General features: G+C 37.2%; 1 protein-coding gene across 14 annotated transcripts in view; it reads right to left on the reverse strand.

Annotated features, from left to right (window-relative positions):
* The window catches only part of NEK11 (NIMA related kinase 11), a 114,756-nt gene that overhangs the window by 59,100 nt on the left and 33,746 nt on the right, over nt 1-21,910 (reverse strand). For all 14 annotated transcript variants that reach the window (XR_016467691.1, XR_016467687.1, XR_016467690.1 and 11 more), the window contains exons 7-12: nt 16,375-16,524; nt 16,214-16,292; nt 15,630-15,715; nt 11,281-11,400; nt 8,584-8,677; nt 7,633-7,756 (exon numbers count right to left, since the gene is read on the reverse strand). Coding sequence is in view for 4 of the 14 variants with exons in the window: in XM_031590304.2 (XP_031446164.2) it covers nt 7,633-7,756; nt 8,584-8,677; nt 11,281-11,400; nt 15,630-15,715; nt 16,214-16,292; nt 16,375-16,524 (653 nt within the window). In the remaining 10 variants the exon portion in view is untranslated. The remainder of the gene's footprint in view (nt 1-7,632; nt 7,757-8,583; nt 8,678-11,280; nt 11,401-15,629; nt 15,716-16,213; nt 16,293-16,374; nt 16,525-21,910) is intronic.

Genomic DNA, 21,910 nt, shown 5'->3' on the forward strand with positions numbered 1-21,910 from the left:
AATTTCAGTATTTACAGCTACTTTTTAGAGCAAATTCTCATTCCCTTGAAATTGGTTCCAGATTCTCATGTCACCATGTAATTTGGCCCAGCTCCACAGAAATGCTGCTTGGTTTGTTAGATGAGCCAGAAAGCTGTAGCTGGGGGACACACTGGGATATGCAGTGTTTTTCAGTACCATTCTGTTTGCTACTAAATGCTTGGTGTGTCTTCATTTACACCAGTTTAACCTGGAATTTAAAGTGCAGCGTAAAGATACATTGACTGTTAAGTAAAACAATTTGGAATAAAAACTAGTATCTTTCTAACAAATATCTACAATACTGAAGTTGTACAGATATTCACCATAAGTTCTAATATACAATGGTTTGTACATATACAAGCTTGGTGCATCGGTCTCAAACTGTTCCCAAAATTCACACAGTGTATTCTAAATGCTTTTTAACAGAAGACTTTGGAATGAGCAAAGGGGCCTACAGCAGAGGCTTTAACAAGACCTGGCCAGAATCACTTTAGCTCTAGTCACTGACCAAAGTAAATTTTGAGGTATGATCAAACCAAATCAATGGGAAAAATTAATTAAAAAAAAGTAGGAACTATAGGGTAACATGATTTTATCCCCCAAACTTTGAACATTCACAGTTTTTCCACAGAACAGCTTTTAAGGAATACATTGATATCCTTCTGATATCTTCCCTCAGAGAAGCTGTAGGAGCAAGACTACTTGGAAAAAGAAAGTAAATTTTTCTGAAGCAAGTAGATAGGCAAACCAAACCAAAAGTGGGTGGCTTTGGCAAGGGCTTCCTGGGGGGTTTATGAATAGAATTCAGTTCCCAAAGGTGTTCAAAGATGCTAAAGCATTTCATTAAATACAAGATAAAGGACAATGCTCTTCTACATAAAAAGGACAATCCTGTTCTACACAGGGGCTTTTAAACTATCATAAATGGTAGGCATTCTAAAACTCTATAAAATTTCCAAGAATATCTCCAAGAACATTCTGTGGCTGCCCCCATGGAAAAAGGGTGAGCATGTTCACCCAAGGCTCATACTGGTCTTCCATGGAAAGGGGAGAGCAATAACCAAAGCAGGAAATCAGCTCTCCAATGGCTTCCAGGTAACAATCACTTAGTAAGAGCAACACTTCAGTCAATTAAAAAAAAATAAAAAATAGAAAACAATTTTCTTAATTGACTACTTATTCACTTTGTGGCTAAAACCTCTACATTTTGTTAAATCTTACTCTTTATAGAATAAATCAGATTTAATATTTCTTTAATTGAATCTGAGACAAAGTGTGTTTTCAATATGAAACCAAGAAATGAAAACAAGAGACAGCTGCACATACTCCCAGTGTTCCTATGCCCTCAAACTGTGTGAGAGTGGCAGGAACTCTGGCACCCCATGTGCAAAGGACAAGTGAAGGACTTGGTAGGTGCCACAACTAAATAGTCAAGTTTCTCTCAGCAAGCATCTCATAGTAAGATTTCAGCAAGTAGCAAACTGGGAATACACCTTATGATTTTGGAAATATGCCTGCTTATAACACAGACCTGCACTTTTACAGCTACTGTGACACCACTCCTGTGCGCTAGCAGTTGCAGTCCTCACCTTCCTACAAAATTAACAGCAATGTAAATCAGTGCTCAAGAATATTCCTCAAGAATAAATACACACTCTTCTATGACTCCAGTAAATGTGTGACATGTCTCAGGTTAGTTTCTCCAAATATTTTTATTCTTCTTCTCCAGTCCCTAATCTGCATAGTTTAAATTGGACACGCAAAATTTAGCTTTCTGGCCCACCTACTTCAACTATGGTTCTGAGAAAGTGTTATATAAGGACTTGTCATCTTTCTTGACAGAGGTGATCCATGTCAGAAACTCATTCAAACTTTAATGCTTAGCTCAAGAAAAGCTCTTTTCAAATAAGAGCTGCTGAGGACTTACTGGTGTGGCTGCCTGAGTGATGACACTTCAGAATTACCAGTTACCTCATCAGTATGCTTACACACTGTTTTATAGGCACCATGATAAAAGTGCATGTGCAGATACCCATAAGAATACGTAGAAAAATAACAATACTTTATTGTGAGTGAACATTTACTATTTGAGAGTCAACTGAATTTTACTCACTTAAAATGCAAAGGAATATGCCTGTAACTTACAATTAGCAATGGAAATAGAGAAATAATGTATTCGACTACTGTAATGTACTTAGCTATTTTGGAATTGTAATGAAATCAGGGGTTTGACAGATGTAATTTATTGCAACATACTAAGCCCAGGAACTGAACACGATAATCTCTCGAGTATAAAGAAATAAAAAGGAAGAGAATACAAACCAGAAAGATCATGTTATATGTCCCTTTAACTTATGTCTTAAGCTTTTACATTCTTCTACTGTACAGATAATTTAAATACAGCAAGTAGTTAGCTTAAGCTATTTTGCTCCTTTAACTTGACCACTTCCCACATGCAAACAAGCCTAGTACAAGCAGAGGAGTAGATTATGTAAAGCTAGTACTCTTGCAGTGAGAGAATGAAATGGATCAGAATGCAGGTGAAGCCCCAACATATTAATGTTCAGGCAAACAAGAAATACAAGATACGCTTTTCTTTTAGTGGCTCTTAGGTCCAATGTTGTTTTGCTGCATGGCCTTTTTCATTCTAGCCACTTAAGCGCAGCAAGGACAAGCCCTCAGAAATTGTTATACACTTTCATATATAATTTATTGAAAACTTAAAAATATAAATCTTTCAGTCTTGTTTACCATGTCTTATTATCTATGAAGATGATATGAATAGAAAGTGGCACATTTTGCCACAAATGCCAGCGTGCAAGTTCAGGTTTTCGTGACAATTAGACTGTAGCTTGTTGAACTTAATATTCCTTGTAGCACCTGTGAGAAGTAAGGGATTTTGGTAGCTTTCAATCCAGTATCTTTCAGCTGCAAAAACTGGTCCAAATCAGAAGGATTTAAGACTAAGGTATGGAAACGGTCACGTTTTTCAGAACTGTAAGTAGTACTGAGCAATCTGGAAGCATTTTTATATACAGTTCAAGGTTTTGCCACCAATTTCAAGGTAACTTCTACCGTAGAAGCTGAATCAGAAACCTTGAACGTTTAGCTATTACAGTTCTATAGCAGGATAACACCTTGCTCTTCATGCATTATACTACTGCAAAGACTGACCTCCACCTACAGCATTTTCTGTGTAGCAAAGTAGGAAAATTTGAATATTCCACACTAATATCCCATAGATAAGTACCTAAGTACATTTCTCTGGGTTCTTCACAAATAAATCCCCATAGCTAGCCTTTCCTATTTATTAAACACATTTGCAACTGTAGAGCTAGTCAGCAGGAATTGAGTTGTATAGAGAGTTGGGAGAAACACTATACAATCTGGCTTCATTAGGTAATAATGTAACCAATGCAAAAGAAATTGCACAGAAATAATTAATGTGATGTAGAAACAGAACTGCAATTTTCCACCCTTGCCCAGCATATGGTAGCCCACAGAGAAAAGCCAGTGATCTACCAGTACAGCAGTAATCCATGGAAAAGATGAACATCAGCATCAGAACAACCCTGATGCCAGCCTTTTCACAAATAAAGGGAACAATACATTACTCCAGATTGTATGCGTAAAGACAAAGAACTTCAGAAGATGATTATAGTAACTTAAGAAAGAAGAAACGCAAAGTACAAACTGTGAGATGACAGCTCGGAAGCATCTTAAGGAAGGAAGGTTCAGGTATGCTGGGAGCAGCCAGTAGTATAACAGAAAAAATACAGAAGTATTTTATAGAAGTATTACACAGAAGAATATTACTGTTGCCTATGAAAACACAAGGAGATTAGGAAAAGAGAGGAAAATAAGTACTTAAGCTACAAGACAATAAGAAGTACATCTTGAAAACACTGGCTCGACACAGCCAGAAGAAAAACTAAGGCAGAAATAAAAAAGTTTACAAGCACTGCAGTACTTTGGCCCAGGAGCAACTTTCTACACAGAGAAGTGGGAAGAACTTTTCAGAGCATACAGAACAGGCCAAAATCTTGAGGAGAGTTACACTACAGATGATGGTATACCACAGCCTGGACTCAGAGATCAAACTGAAGTTGGTACTCTCACCATGGAACAGAAGCAAATCGTGGGGAAGTGGTGTCACCGAGAGCAGCAATTCCTCTGTAGCAGAGACAGAGAGCTGCCAAGGTAACAGCACTGAGAATATGTGTTCTTAATGCACAGCTTCCTCTCCTGGGTTGCTGAAGCAAAAATAGCATAACCTGCTATTCACATGGTTTTTCACTGCTGCCCACTCCCAAGTTAAAACTAGATCCCTTTCTTCCTGAGTTCAAGTAATGCCGTACAATCAATGAATATACAGATGTTACAGTATACCAGAGAGCTTGGCTACAAAGTTATTACACAAAAGCAGAAAAGATAGGACACCTACCCACATCCTGAGCTCACTGGTGAAACTCCTGCAGAGCGGATCTCCAGAAGAGATCCTTCCTACTGGTAGTCAGCTCTTAAATGGGTCTAGGAAAGGTGCAGCCAGGCTCCTCCCCTTCCTGCAGCACAGCTGAATTGCCTTCACCTGTGCTCCCAGGGCTGACTCAGTGCTTGCCTCAGGTGATCAATCAGAGGTTCAGGCCGTGATTCAGCAGTTCCCATACAAATGCACAGATTTCTGACAGCAAAAGCTTGTGTTTCTTTGATGTCACCCATCCACGTTCTTCATTTCAGGCTGGAGCATAGCAGATAGGTGCCCAGAACCCCAAAAGTAAGCAGGGGGACAGAAGGCAGCATAGCAGTGTGCAGTCTCTGTGAAAAAAGGACTAAGTCTGCAAATACAGCTGAGTGAAGTAATAGGGAACATACTTTAAAAGAACAAATAGAATTTTGATGCTTAAAAATAGCATTTTATACTGCCCACTGTATTTCTCTGCAAGTACTTCAAGAACCAAATTATTTCTTTATGTTTCTGAAGCTGGCGTACAATCTATGAACAGTCTAAATGGGCCTGTTCTGTAATAGACTGAGTTTTTATCAACATCAAAAGCACAGGGTCTGCTTAGATGTCTTTCATACCCCAAAAAAGAAAACCTGCTTGATGACTACATTGATCAACTATTTGTGATTTCATACAACTCTTTTAAATGTCTGTCAAGTGCACAGAGGTGCTAATTAGAATGAAAAGTGTTTTTAAAAAATCATTACATAAAACAAACACGGAGAGAAGCTTAAACTTCCCAGGGAACAGTTCAGCAGTTAATTTTTTTTTTTTTTTTACTTTGCCGAAGCTCATCCACCACGAAGTCCAAAACTCCAAACTATCATCTTGATTTTCATTTATCTAATCTTATGTAACCTGCCTTGGTTTTCCATGCTTTCAAAAACTGTATTTACTACTGCTGTAACTGGATAAAAATGCCATGGTTTCTAAATCTCCTTACTAAAACTAAACGCTGAGCTCTGCATCTGACACCTTCCCCAAACACATACCACCATTTTTCATAATGTTTTAGATAATTTTCAGTGGGAGCATAGTGTGCAGTGTTTTATTATCTGTGGCTCTTTCTAATGCTTTAGGAACCTTGTCTTTCAATCTTCCAAGCCCTTCCTTTCTCCCTTCTTCCTTTCTTCCCTTCCCCCAACCCTTTGCTTCTCTTCTCATTCCCTTCCCTTCTATTTTCCTTCTCTCTTTGCTTCACATTGCAAATTTTTCAAGGGCTTTAAGATATGAGCCAAAGATAGCTAGAACATTCCTCCCTATCTCTTGAGATTGGGTATTCTCCTTAGCTGTTCCCCACCAGCTTTTCCTATTTCTGAGAGGATTTTTAGGAGTAGCTTAAAGGCAGCTGCTTCTGAAACTCCTCGGTATCCATGAGCAGACTCCTTCACCTGCAATTTTGCCTCTTCCTCGCCTGCTATTTGTTACTAGTTCTAACTAAGGAGACTAAGTCTGGCATTCTTCTAACTTATGCTAACCTGGTATAAGTTACCAAATTTATTGGATGTCAGACAACTTTACAAAAGGTTTTTATAGCCTTGCTTCCAGTTTTACCATTTTTCTATTGTATGGCACATTGATTGAGAACCAAATTCTACTGAACATCAATAGCTGGAATTGTTTTTACATTTTCAGGTACAAAGACTCCATTAATAACTTAATTAATAGCACGTAGAACACGCATGGCTGCACTGAAATGTTTAATGAAAAGAATGAATACTGAATAGAGTTAGTAACAGCTTTGACATCAGCTTCAACAAGGTATTCACAAAGCAAAGAAGAGAAACTGTGTAATTTGCTTTACTTATCCATAAGTCTTTTTTCTCATGAACCCACCGCCACTTCAGAGAATCTGACAAAAGCAGGGTCATTAAACAGACATTCATCTCTGCGCAACTTCAGACTGAGCAAACTTTTGCATCATAGATATAAACGCATTTAATTTCTATCATTACAGTTGAAAAACTTAATGACCTCTTAAGACAGAAACATCAACTTCTTTCCTTTCTTGCATGTTGTCCTGTTTCTATTTAGGTCTCTTTGTATGCCTACCCTTGTACATCTCCCTCCCACTCACATTTACTGCTTTCTCTGAGTCTCCTACATATGAGCTACTCCACCCCCCACCGCAGGATGTATTTCTAGCAGCTGAGTTCTCTCCTACACAGATCACCCCTCCTTGCACTGTGAAGTAGCAAGCCAACTGTGTGGACGTAAATGAGGCTACATTGTAAGAAAAAAGCCATTTGCTATTAAAAAAACCACCTCCACCACATACAAACTGATTTTGATACCTTTGAGTTAACGACATATCCCTTCATAGACACATATAAAACAACACAAAAAGGCAGAGCTATGAAAGTAGTTGCTATATTTTAAAGTCTATTAATACATGCTAACAAAATTCTAATCTGATTAAAAATCTTCCATCATAATAGTTAGATGTATTGACACCATTTCAGTACATAACAAAAACAAAACTTAAATATGGGCTGTGAAAAATATTTTCTCATAAGTACATTTCCACAGTCTAGCCCTTATTCAAAAGTTTGGCTATTTGTTCTTTTATCTACAGTTAAGTGCAACATAGTACCTAACAATCTCTAGACAGTAGCTAAATATCCAAGGACAGTACAGGTAAGCACTTTTTAAAGAGTTTCTGTCTGCCTCTCTCATTTCTATGGGTAATGAAAATGGTTTCAAAGTGTTCCAGAAGTGCAAATGCTCTCTATTCTTGTACTCATTTTTGCACTGCAAAGGTAATTTAGAAAATGTTGTTCTAATACAAGTCATTTTATATGTGCAAAGGTTAAAGCTATTTTCTTTGAAGTCTGCACCTTTTTTGGAGGAGGTCTGTTCACCTTCTTTGCCATTCAAGTCACCCCAACTCTGAGAATCCAGGCTTCCTGACACATAACCTGTTGCACATCTAGTCTACATACATCCATCTATAATATTTTCCTTTTCTTTTTCTTTTTTTTTTTTTGTCAACTTTACAAACCTAACTGTTTTCCATACTGCAGTTCTTCACCACAGATTTAAGTAGAAGGGACAAAATCAAATCCTTATAGGAAGTTTCAATTCAACATCAGATTTTTAAATCTTACCATGGTCCGTAAATTGACTCAATCTCTCACTTCCATTTGGTTCATCACATCCTATGGACGTGGAGTCACATGTCATGACCAGCTGAGAATCAATTAGGGGTTTTGAAATCTGGTCGTCAGATTCCTTAGTCAAACAAAGCAGCATGGAGAAACAGGGATAGTTAGAGCTTTCAACAGCACCACAATATGATGGTTTCCCTCATTCACACAACTTCTGGGACTCATTAAGCAAATATTAAGAAAAAAATTCCTAACTCTTCCATAATTGACCAGCAATGTGTCAACCACAAGCTATGATAGATTTAACATGGTTTTTAGTTTTCCAAAGACAATGAGAAATGCTGAATAAAAACAAAGTACTAAAAGAAACCTTGTTATATCTGTTATGCTTCCACTATTTCCAAACTGTTCACCGTATTATAAGACAAAGTGCTGGTATTAAACAGGACTATTTTCTGTTGTTGACAATTTAAAAGCAAAGGAGAATTTACGCTGGGAGTCACTTCAAGACTTTACTGTTACTAGAGGATTCAGTTAAAATGTTGACATTTGTAACTAGCCAAATGAAAATAAACTGTAGCTATCTCAAATTAGAGTGTTTAAAAGATTACAATTCTAAATTTATCTTGAAATCAAATGTATTTTGAACTCTGGAATCAAATAGACTATTGGGAAGTACATTTCAGAGAGAAGATTTAGATTCAAAAGTGGCTTAGTAAAAGAAAACTGTGCAGTGACTAGAGAATTTGTTGAACTATGTCTAAATAACTGAATGTACTGCCACTCATCACAGGTCCATAGGGTTCAGCGAATGGTTCAGACTTTGAAGCACATCCAAATAATTAATCTTAGAACAGGACAGTGTCTCTAATGCTAAAGAAAGTGTGCAGCAAACAGAAAAGAGGTACACACTGAAAGTCCATAATAAGGTCTCCAACACACTCTACTTACATGTAGGACATTGACATTCAGCTTCTGAAAATTACGGGACCTGAATTCTTGCATTCTTTTGACATTCTCTTGATATTTTTCTTCTGCCAGCTGTCTGTAAATAAAGAATACTTGTGATTGAGATGTGATATTTGGGATTGCACAAAGGGATCTCCTAGCAGTAGATGTGGAAAAGCAAATTCCATTATCAGAGTACTGTGGTACCAAACACTCACAGCATCTAGGCAAGATGAGGTTAGTTTTACACGAAAAGATCTGTGGCCCTTTTTTTTCAAACAGTTATTGTATTTATCTTTCACAGCCTGCACAGTGTAATTAAGAAATAGAAAATGATTAGTCCCAGTAGCTTTTGTCCCTTCCAAAGATCTTAAGCATGTCAGCCTTCATTCCACCATGTAGTCCACAGACCTTTCAGGTCAAGACAGACACACAACACTTGTGCTGTGAAATTTCACTCAGGAGAGACTTGTTAATTGTATGTTTTCTGTATGGGACTGCTTATGCCAGCTGCTACATTAAGTAAATCCTCCAGCTTCCATCACTAAAACCCCTTCCCATTTATGAGTAGATCCGCACTACTGAATGAAAATCTTCTTGTGTGAGAAGATACTATGTTATTGAAGTTAGTAGGCAACAAAAGAGCTGAATATAGATCAATTTTAAAGATTTATGACTGAGAATAAGATTTGCAAATTAATATGCTGCCTTTATAATATAAAGTAAATATATTTAATTCTGCTGCTAGGGAAAAAAAAACAACATGAAAATCTAAGTAGAGAATGCTAAAATGCAAGAAAGCAGAGAAAACAAAAGACAAACAAGAAATATTCTGCAATTAGTATTAATTCCTTACTTCCAGTCATTTAAAAAAATGAAAGCGACAGACTTCCTACTTATAAATTTCACATAAGAATGGGCCTGCCATACTTTTGAAAACACGACACACAAGAGGTGCTATTTTATATAATTGGTTCATTTTAAGTAGCTTTTTAAAAACGAGAATAAATTTACATACCAGCTTGAGTCTCAAATTTAGTGTTTGGTGTCAGACATAAATACTGATCAGATATATTTTCCAAAAGAAAAGGAAGGCCTTTAGTTTTCATTTGTCTCTTCTGGGTACAGATGCCATGGGTTTGCACAAATAACACTAGGATACAATTTTACAGAGCATTTTCCCTCAACTATGATTACTATTCATTTGCAGGCATATGTAACAGCTGTGAAGCTACTGAGGCCATAAATTCAGGCTTCATGTAACCCTGCATTATTTCTTTGCAGTTAGATATTACTGAATTTCTAGTGTGCTTTGGCATGGCAAGGTTACTGATTCTCATAAGGCTGGAGAATTGGGCCCATGAGAACCCACTGAGGTTCAACAAGGCCAAGTGCAAGGTGCTGTACTTGTGCCAGGGCAATCCCAGGTATTTGTACAAACTGGGAGAAGAACCCCTGAGAGCAGCCCTACAGAGAAAGACTAGGGAGTCCTGCTGGACATGAGCCAGCAATGTGCGTTTGCAGCCCAGAAGGTCAACTATGTTCTGCGCTGCACTAAAAGAGGAGTGGTCAGGAGGAGACCTCATTGTGGCCTTTCACAGTATTTGAAAGAATCGAAGAAACATCCGTTCACGAGGGTGGTTAGTGATAGGACAAGGAGGAATGGTTTTAAACTGAGACAGGGGAGGTTTAGGTTAGATATTCAGATGTAGTTTTTCACACAGAGGGTGGTGACACACTGGAACAGGTTGTCCAAGGAGGCTGTGGATGCCCCATCATCAAGGCCAGGCTGGATGTGGCTCTGGGCAGCCTGGTCTGGTGATGGGCGACCCTGCACATAGCAGGGGGGTTGAAATTAGATGAGCATTGTGGTCCTTTTCAACCCAAGCCATGGGTTGGCTATGATTCTATGATTCTATTCCTTAATTGCTGTCTATAAATAACTGAATAAATATTTTTAAATTTACACTGCACTTTGCAACATGCTTTTAAAGAAAACGTTAAAAATGAATAGGGAGCTTTTCTGATTTTCACTCACATCACATGAAACACTGAACATTTTTAACTGGGAAAAAATTCAAGTGTGTTATCAAAACGGTATCTTCTTTCCATTTAAAAATGGGATCTGTGCATACAAACATAGCCCTCAAACTGTTTCTCACATACCATTCAGAAATGACACTTCAAATCCCCATTTTTATTATGTCTTTCTTACTTAATAAAAAGCTATAAATTTTAAAGCCCTTACAACATGTTGATTTCCCTGCTATTTGATCACTTGACAAGACAATTTCCTCAGAGCTGTTAGCTTTTATTGGCATATCTCTTAGGAAAAAACAATTGACAAAAGAAGTATTGTTACTGGCTCTTCAAAATGTGCAATTCTCAAAATGACAAATCATTAACAAAATTCCCTACTGTAATGAATCCAAGTATCTCTCATACACATATTTAACTAGAAACACTGTGCTCAAAGTATCAATCTGGGCTAATGCTCTGAATTCTTTTCTACATAAACAATTACCTTAATTTAAATCATCCAAAATTCCCATTCACTATGAGTAGCTAAAGACGGTTTCTATTTTTTTTATTTTTTTATTTTTTTTATTCTTACCTTGACTGTTCTAATTCCCTAGACAGAACACTGAAAGGGGGAAACTGTATGGTTAGGGCACAATGACAATGTTATGCACAACTTACTTTAACTTCTTGGCTTTCTCATCTGCAGCATTTAACTTCCTCAGCCTCATTCGTTCCCGTGGTGTCATTTTCTGTACTTCAGACAGTTGCTGCAGAGTTTGCAAATGAACTTTCCTCAGCCTGAAATTAAGTACATGCAAGCTTATTTTCATACAGAAATGTAAATATCGGTATTTGGATTTGATATTGAAACATACTGACATTTCAAATGGAATAATTAAAAAGTCACAGGTACCATAACGGACTAAACAGACCTTAGCCTGGAAAGTAAATGCCTCTTTTAAATTGAAATATTTAAACTTGGATTCAGATTTGTGAAGAAGATGAATCATTTCAGGCATTTCAGGTGAAAACAGAAGAAGGTAAACTCAGCTCCTTAAAAGAATAAATGTCGAAGCACAGTGAAATATTTACCCTGCCAGGATTCATTATTGAGCATATTACAAATCCAATGGCAGTTTTTAAATGAGAACCACAGAAAAAAAAAAAATTACCAGACATACATTTTGAATTGATTGATAAAAGTTGGCTGCAATGAAAGAGAGTATTAATGTGTCTGTAATGAAAGTCATAATTATCATGTTGTCCTTTTGAATTCCTGGTCCTAATCGATAACAATCTGCTTGTAAAATGGTCTCTATGGACCATCTTTGAAAGCTGAGCATGAATTATTGACATTCGTATTTCTGTTGTATTTACCAACACAGAAGAGCAATAGTAGTTGTATAACAGAAAAAATAATATTTATCTCAGATTTTACCTCACATTGTAGAGTAATTACAAAAATTGAACCATAGCTTGCAATGCCATGGCACTCACCTTTCACCCACACCAAAATTTTGCATTCTTTGTAGTCATGATATCAAGTATTCATTTCAAATGGTTATCATTGCTCTTATGAATTAACTATTAATGAAAATGAAAATAACTCTTCAACTGTGAATAATGGAGACATATTTCTTGTCGTCCCCCTGTCCCCCCTTCCCCCCCAAAAAAAAATCCCTTCAATTTAAATTGTAAGAATCTCTTGGGAAAAAAAAAGTCATTTTTTCATCCAAGTCAAAACTGAACCTATACAGCTTTTCCTTACTTAAATATTTAAAATTTATGACTTGCACAGAACTGGAATAAACTAAGCATTAGAGCTTTTACTGTAAGAAATTATACTCAAATAGAAATGACAAAAAAATAGTTCTGGTGAGGAAAAAAGAATCGGAAATACAAGGTAGCACTGACAGGGGAGGACACCATAGCAAGCAGCTCCATGTACACATACACACACACACACAATTCTATTCCTCTTCTTCCTTTTTTTTTTTTTTTTCTTTTTGAATGTCACCATTTCTCAGGTATTTTTATTTCACTTTACCTGCCTCATTGAACGTGTGACTGAAAAAGATACATGGCATTTTGTTTGCCCGTGCCAATATAGGCAGCTAACTTTCTCAAAAATGCAATAAAATTCATAATAGAATTGCGATTTTGTATACATTCTAAACATTTAACTAACAGAATGAGACTACAGCACATCTGAAGGTAATTTATCTGTAAGCTCTTCCTATGACTTTTGATTTCAAATTGATGCTCTGAACTTGAAAAGTTCAAGGTAAATTTCCATGCTCTAACAAAGACAGCTGTTATCCATAGCTGCACAGTTTTCAGGACTCTGGAGCCAGGCCCAGAAGAAGCTTTAAATTGCTTTTCACGGAAGTATAAGAAGATGATGCTTGTAGGTACAACTTGCTCTTCATCTTAAACACTTGAGAATTACTTTTGAACAAGAATAGTTACAGACTCCAGGATATTACATCTGTGTCCCCCCTGAGTGCTAGCTCAGTTAATATGTAATGTCCTTTTGGAAAGAGATGAGAATTAACGATGACAATGAATCAGGTATGGAACATAGTATTTGGTATAGATAATAAAAATGGTTTTAACAGCCTCTTCTAGGAGCACAGTGATAGTTGAAGTCTAGGTATGTACTCTGCAGGTAAAAATATTGCATCCTGAAAGCTATAATATTTTTATGCATGCAGATAATTATGCAGATAATTTGAAATCCTGTACAGATTATAAGTGAAAAAAAAAAAAAAAAACAACCCACAGAGGCATGGATTAAAAGTGTTTTGAGATTCTCATAGTATATATTTGAATAAGTTTTTAACACTCAGTGTAACATACAGAATTGGCATAACATTTGGGAAAGGTTTCAGTTCCTCAAAACTAGTTAAGGTATATCTCTGAGGAATACCTCTGCAGCTAACTACATTTCATTTGAATAGACAGGAATGCACACAGAGTTAATTAAGCCAATGCAAACACAGTAGCAATAGACAAAAGATATGTCTAATATTTTCTGAGTACATCAGCAAGTGTGATTCTTAGTTTCCAGCATATTTACAAAGGGCTATTTCTAGCAGAATCAAGAATAGTGGCATAGTAAGATGGCCAAAAATTAGATAACATGGCATTATTTGTTACTGCTTGCAAAGTTCAACCATGTGTTTATACTAAAGTGGAAAACAAAACAGAGAACTTTGGTCTCATAAAATGACAAAGACTCATCTGACAAGAGAAAACAGAAATGGAGAGGACAAAGTGGAAACTCAAACCACAATTTCTAGTGATGAGAGCTTTACAGATACACTCTAAGCACTCACACTGGGTAACAAAAGTGTACAGAAGATTCTGCTGAATCCCTGTGTCTTTATTCCACATTCTTCTTATCACTAATAGTAAACAATTCTTTGGTTTGCAAAGTTTAGCTCATCACTCCTCCTGAAGGAATTCTTGCAAATAAAGGTGGTGGCATCGGCAAAGTGACCACAGCTGAAAATCTGCAAGCCCACACTGAAAAAGGGGTCACAAAAAGGACAGAGGAAAAAGGCAAATTCCCTTACAGGTGTTGTCAATTCTGGATCACAAAATCCTGATTTTGAATGTATAGGGGCTGCTCTGAAATTAATGCCTCCTATTTTATTATGTTGGCCCACAATACCAAAGGCAGATGTGGGTATTATGGCAGCAGATGTTGATTGGTTCCCACCAATATTCCATTATGCGTTGTTGCCACGTGACAGATAGCAGCAGAAGGGCAGCCTGACAAAATGGTGTCTGATTTGGAAATGCATCTGAAACAAAAGAGAGGAATTGAATTCCTCCATGTGAAAAATAGTGCCCCTATTGACATTCATCAATATTTGCTGAAGGTTTATGGAGACCAAACAGTGGATGTGAGCACAGCGAGGTGGTGGGTTGTGCATTTCAGGAGTGGTGACAATGATATGAAAGAATGCCACATTCCAGACAGCCACATACAGCTGTCACACTGCAAAATGAAGAGCATCTCTAGCAGCTCATCCGTGCAAATTGGCTAATGGTGGTGACTATGCTGAAAAATAGCGTTTTGCAGCCGAGAATTTGCACTATCAAATAGTGTTATTGTGCTCTTTGTATCTGTTGTAGTTTCCCTGGAAATAAATAGGATACATTACTTGTGGAGCCACCTATGTATTATTCCATAACAGAGCAAAATTACAGCTCCCCTCAAGTACCGAAAAGCTGCAAGGAGGTCTCCTCTCTCTTCTCCAAGCTAAACAAGACAAGCTCCCTCAACCTTCACAGGAAAGGTGCTCCAGCCCTCTGATCATCTTTGTGGCCTGCCTCCAGACCTGCTCCAACAGCTCCTCATCATTCTTGTACTGGGGGCCCAGGCCTGGACACAGTACTCCAGATGGGCCTCATAAGAGCTGAGTAGAACAATCACCTCCCTTGCCCTGTTGACCACCCCTCTTTTGATGCAGCCCAGGATACTGTTGGCCTTCTGGGCTGCAAGCACACACTGCTGGCTCATGTGCAGTTTTTTGTCCTCCAGAGCCCCCACGTCTTCTCTGCACAATTACTCTCAATTGATTCTTTTCTTGTCCTCCACACTGGCACGGATATGAGGCTCACTAGCTTGTAGTTCCCTGGCTCTTCCTCTCTCCCTTCCTTAAAAATGTCTATGATATAACTAAAATGATGACCTAAGCCTTCAAAATATACAGAAAATTTAATTACATACCAAGCAGTAATAAATTAATTTGACAATATACTACACATGCATGCAATATATACATGTAATTTACAGTTACAGAATAAAAATATTTGATTGTTAGAACTACTTTGTGCCCTAAGTCTTAATTATGAAACTCATTAATGTAATTGTCCTGTATTTCTGAGGAATGGCAAAATCTCTTTAAAAGCAAAGTGTTACAAAATTAACACAAACAAATGTTCAGAGCAGGATAGCATTTGGCAACACTGTATTTTTTTATAGAGCTGCCCACAAAATATTTAAAAATACTTACACAGCATCAAAAATGGGAGCACCTCCTTTCTGCCAGTTAAGCCCCTTGTCTTTTGCAGTCATACATGTGAAATTGTACTGTATATTCTGTAAAGAAATAAAATAGAAGTTATATTAATGCCTGAGGCCAAAGTGATCCAGACTCCAACTTATTATTCAAAACAGTCCTAATGCAAAAAATGATTAAGCGGGTTCCTTCCTTACCTCCTTAGAAAGTAATATGTTGCATACATTGAAGCAGGGAGCAAAAAAGCAAGATGCACTGCCTTCATTAAAACTATGACTAACCAGAACAGTTTAAAGATTACATGTCCCCAGGCTCAAATGATCTGCACTTGTTATGCATAAGTGTCCATTCTCCTTATTGTTCATGAGATCTTTAAGGGGGGAAACATTTAGCATGTCAAGTGAGAAGAGCTTAATTTCCCACAGCCTCCCCGTCTCAGTCAGGTTGTAATTTAGCTCAGAATGTCTCTTGATTAACATTCCCAAAGGCTGCTAACTTATTTTTTCTCTACACATTTTCTCCATCTGCATTCTACTTTTGTGAAATACATATGTCTACCACTTTATCTTCTTGTTTACCTTTAGCTGCTCATCAATATAAGGGTTTTTTAGGATCTCTCCTGCTGTTGGTCTCAGTGAAGGATTCTTATTTAACATGCTGAAACATTAAAAAACAGTAGTGATAATTCAGTCATTTTCTAAATTAACTTAAGAAGAAGCTAAACAAGAGAACAACACACCTGCTCAGCACAGCATTCAGATTGCTTGGATATCTATCAGGAAGAGAAGGTGTATCACCTTCTACAATTTTTAGCACAACAGACAAAAAATTGTGTCCAGAAAATGCATGGTTCATGCAGCACATCTCATATAAAATGCATCCCAGAGACCTTGAATAATAAAAGAAATAGCATAGATGTTATTTTTACAAGTAGCATGCATAGTGACATTACAATAAGAAATGTCCTATTATCCTCACTATTATGTTATCTTTTTCATCTGAAAAGATCACTATTCATCAGTCAGATCACAAATAGGTATTGTTGCAGATAGGAGAGATCCTCATTCCATTTGCATAAATGCAGGAAAAAATCTACAATCTGTATATAAAGTCTTATATGCATATACATACACATATACACATATGCACACACATACATATGCACACACATGTATACGTATGTAAACTAATTTGGCCAAAATTGATTTGAGCTCAGAGAATTACCAGATTTTAGCTGACTGCATTATACTGAAATATCAAAAAATCAAAGTTCCTCTAAATTTTACTTGAAGAAGAAAACGAAATACTCATGGCTGGACACCTAGTAGAGAACCAGTGTCTGTTTTAGATCTTTAAAAACCATAAGGAATGATGACAACCAGAGAATTTTAAATGGGCTTCTGGTCTACCATCACCTTCATCTCCATCAGCAGAGCAACATTATTCTTTATGTCATACTTGACTGCAGTCATTTACAGAAGCAGTATGAAAAAAAGCATACTAATGATACATGGAAGTATGCATAGGTGAATAGCATTGGTGAAAAGTGTACAAACATTATCTTTGAAGTAAATAATAAATACAATTTAAATCATTTGTTTTGGTTAAAGAAGAGGAATGAGATAAGCTCATCTGGCAACAAAAGAAGAGTAAGTAATAGTAAAGCTGAAATCCAGGCTCCACATACAATAAAATAAGGAGAAGGGGAGAGGAGGGCTCTCTCACCGGTGCTTTTCAAAGCTGTATCTGAGAACAATTAGAACATTTTTGCTAACAACTGCATAACTATAGAGATACCTAAATAACTGTATGGTGTCTTAAATATTTAGTTGTCAATCCACTTTCAAAATTCCAGAATCAGTAAATGGTAACACACAGAGATCTGTATTTATGACGTATGTTTAAACTCTAAAACAAGATAATCACTACCTAAGAAAATACTTTATAACAGAATCAAGCACAAGGCATATGAAAGCAATGAACAAAAATGGAAACCCACCAGAGGGAAAAAAAGAAGAAAGGAAAATCCCAGCCTGATAGACCGTACTAAAACTGTTTTTTGCAGAATCAATCTGTTTTGGATTAATTCTGGCAGCCAAAAAGTGCTTAATGAGACATTAGGAGAACAGGATTTGCCACATCAGGGAAGCCCATTTATTCAGCTAGATGAGCCCTCTGACTACACCTGAGGCTTTGGAGAAAGATGAAAAAGAACACCAAGGCATACTGGTAAAGCCAGGGCAGCAAACAGGCTACCCAGGGAAAAGCCCATCTGGTCCATCAAATTAAAAAAAAATAAAGGGAAAAAAAATGAAAATAAAAAGAAGGGAAAAAAGAAAAGGGTTTTTACTGCAAGATACAACTCTTTGAAATTTAATAAATACTTCCCAGGCTGAGAAATGCCTTGGATCCTGGAGAAAGGCAACTTTTTTTCCCAGGACAACTGCTGAATTGTAATTGCCCGGGGGAATTACCAAACTTTAGCCTCCAGACTGCGTTTCTCAGAGCAGTTCTTTCAACAACCCCAGCCAAAGCATATTGTAATGAGCACACTCAGCAAGAGAAAATTGCTTCCCAATTTGCCAATGACCCAGACACATAATTTAATTACTTTTATAACCTTAGCTCGTTTAACTGCCATTGTTATGAAATTCTAAAATGGTTATTAAACTATTCAGCCAGAGTGCTTGGTTTGATAGCATCCTATGTTCATGAATACATTTGAAAAATGTGCTAAACAACACTTCATTTGAGCAAAACTGATGTATGGTCATTTCACCTTCATGTCATTTATGCTCAGTTACAGCACAAGTAGGAGCATCTGGACAGGTTTCAGTATATTATCTACAACATTGATTGACAGACACCTAATTTCTCCTTCATACTTTTAATACATTCCATTATTTTGTAGAAATTTCTGAAATACTTCATATTCCTTTAAAGGCTGTAAGATGCACATTGGCTTTTTAATGAAACACTAAAAACCAGACAAACTAAATGCATAGGCCTTTGTGGCTTGTGTATCTCAGTCTGACTGTAACAGCAGGTCTGAAGAATTTGCTGACTTCAGGATCTTTGAAGAATACATACATGTACACATATAGGTTGCCCCAAAAGTAATGCCTCCTATTTATTTCCTCAGAAACTACAATAAATACAAAGAGCACAATAGCAGTATCTGATTGAGCAAATTCTCAGCTATAGAACATTATTTTTGCACATGGTTACCATAATTACCCATGCATTTTTGTCATCAATGAACAAGAGCTTGCACATCACATCTGTAAAAATACACTCCAGAGGAGGTGACTCACTGTCACTGTGACCACTGCTGAAAAGCACCACTGTGCTCACATCCACTGTTTGGTCTCCATAAATGTTCAGCAAGTGTTAATGAATGTCAGTGGCTGCAATTTTTCTGCATGGAGGAATTCAATTACACACCATTGCTTCATACGTGCTCCCATGCCAGACACCATGTTGTCAGACTGCCCCTTTGCTGCCGTCAGTCACATGGCAACAAAATGTAACAGAATATTAGTGAGAAGGTTCAACCTTTCCTGCTGTACCAGCACCATCTGTCTCTCACACAGCATACAAACATGAAAAAATTAGGAGGCATTACTTTTGGAGCAGCTTTTGTGTGTACCATCATGACATTTTCTTGCACTGCTTTTCAGGTCTTTATGGCACAGCTTCTCCCTCTCTATATGAGCAGCAGCTACCATTACTCTTCCTGACAATTTCTGGGGGTTATTTGTTGGTGTGTCTTTCTAATGGAGACAAGTAGTTCTGGGTCACACAGCTCAGTCTTTTCAAACCAACTGGAAAGAACAGCAGCACACTAATTCTCACAGTAATTAAATTTCTGTGAAGTCTTTCTGTGAGAAAGGATCCAGCCCATAAATAACATTTCATATTAAGTGCTATAAAATATAGTTAGCAGCAAACCTGTTATAATATTTTAATAAATACACTTCCTTCCAATGTAAAAACCCCAATCCAAAGTGTTTCTCACTACAAGATCAATTCAAATAACAACCTCAAATGATGTGGAAACCTTTGTTATCTAGATTGCATATTTTGGAAATAAGTTTGGATACTGCCACACCTTTATATTTGGGTGAACAGCCCTTATATCCACCAATCAGGGCCACAAGCATCAGAAAGATTTCCAGGTTTGGGTCACTGTAAAAAAACATGATCATAATCCTTCCAATGTACGAAAGGTTCCTCCTCTTTTTATCTCCCTCATTTGTGGGGTGGGAAGGGCTTGATGACTTCTGGTACATGTATACAGTAGCAATGACAAGGTTTTCAGTTGGCCCACACATTTAATAGTCATCGTAGTCATTTAATAGGAAAAAGATAATTTAGACATATCTATTAATTAAATTGCAATTTTATTTGTGCTTCGCTTGAAGACACATAGTTTGGAAAATCTGAGACAAAATGGTAATATTGTGTCTGTAAAGACACAAATCAGCACGAAATTTTCTCGCATTAAGTCACATAAAGGTAATTTCTTTCAATATTAAGTTCCAAAAAATAAAATACAAAGCATGCTAAGAAAAAAAAAAGAAGTTGTACTGAAAGTGGAGCTTACATTTCAGAAATCTTATAGCTTTTAAGATGCTTTTGTTGTCCATTTATCTCAGAATTAAGAGCAGAGATTACTTCAGTGAAGTTTACTGATTCGTAACAGTGAGGATCTGGCCCAGCTTTTCAAAATATGACATCTGCTCCAGGCCTAGCTTTCATTGGAAAGCTCTAGTTTCATACAAAATTACATTTAAAAAAAATCCATCAGTAAAATGTTACTCAAAAGACCAATGTATGTATGAACTCTACTGCTACTTTTGGAAATTATCTACTTAAATTTGGCACTAAAAAAAATAATCAAGTTTTAGATTGTTAAAGACAAACTGGGGCAGAAGCATAGGTAGCAAGCACAATTAAAATGAAAGTCCTAAGATCTGTAGCATAGGGAGCCCAATTCATACAAACTCCACAGAAAAACCATCTGTCAAAATCTGACTGTACTTAGCAGCTTAGTCCAGTGGATTCAAATGTGACATTACTTTTTCTCTGGAAGACAAAAAAGAAGCTATTTATACCTCTCTTGTAAAGAATTTGCTATGTTTCCACTTGACAAATACATTTGTTTTTCAACTAAATTATTTCTGCTATCATTTCACCTCCTGAGAAAATTTATAATATGTAGTATGCACAAACCTTTTGCAAAGTTCATGGATGAAGTTTGCCATAATATACTCTAATACTGAAAAGAATACAGGCTGCATACATTTATCCTATCTACTCAGAAACAAAGTAAGATAGCTATGGCACTAGAAGGCAAACAAAATTTGCACTGGAGGATCTATATACATACACCCTTGTCAGACTACAAGCCAGAACAGATTACAGTCTCATTTAAGCAGCCCCAAATTCTTTGGATTGGAAAAACCTGTAAGTGCAATACAGCCCTAACAACTTGTGGCTTGTTAATTCTATTGGACATTTGAACACAGAGACAGTTTCAGGTGAGATGGGAGAATGATGCTCAGTCTGCAAAATGAATAAGGCAGGACCTAAACCGGCTGCAAGCTGTTGTGCCAAGGGAACCTCCAGTTCTCTGGAATAAAAGAGATCTCAGGGAAAGCTACAACAGCCCATTTTAGCTTTAGAGACATTTGTAGGAGCTATCACCAACCTTCTTGAAAGTCTGGGCTTTCTAGGTTGCATGAAGACACTGGAAAGTACAAAGCTCTCTCTGATGTTCAGAAAACCTTATATTTTGGAGATGAAAAGCTAGTGCCTGCTAGAGATCAAGAAGAGTCTCAAGAGAGAACGTCACCTCAGCAACTCATACAAAATGACTTGGATAACTTCTTCACAAGTCTCTGAACATCCTGCAGAGCAGCACAAGGATTTCATCTCCTCTTTAGTCAGGGCAGAAGCTGGGCTGATTGGCCACACATATGCTCTCCAGGCAAAGATGTCCAGGTTCTCCCCAAGGCTCCCTTTACACAAGGCCAGCAGCTGCAGAAGACACTGTGGTGGTCATTCTTTCCAGCGTGACTGTGCTCATGGACTGAGATGGATCTCTGATCTGGCAGCAATGAGTGCTGCACTTCTGCCTGCCCCAGATTATCTCCTGCAGAGTCATTAAATGGGAACAAACAGTGACTCTGCTCCTCCTGCTAGAGGGTTCAGATAGTAAATGGAATTACTCATGACAAAGCCCCTTATCTTGTTCTGTAAGACCTCCAAAG

Source organism: Phasianus colchicus, chromosome 6 (genome assembly GCF_987193195.1).
Source record: "Phasianus colchicus chromosome 6, bPhaCol1.hap1.1, whole genome shotgun sequence".
Lineage (NCBI taxonomy): Eukaryota > Metazoa > Chordata > Aves > Galliformes > Phasianidae > Phasianus > Phasianus colchicus.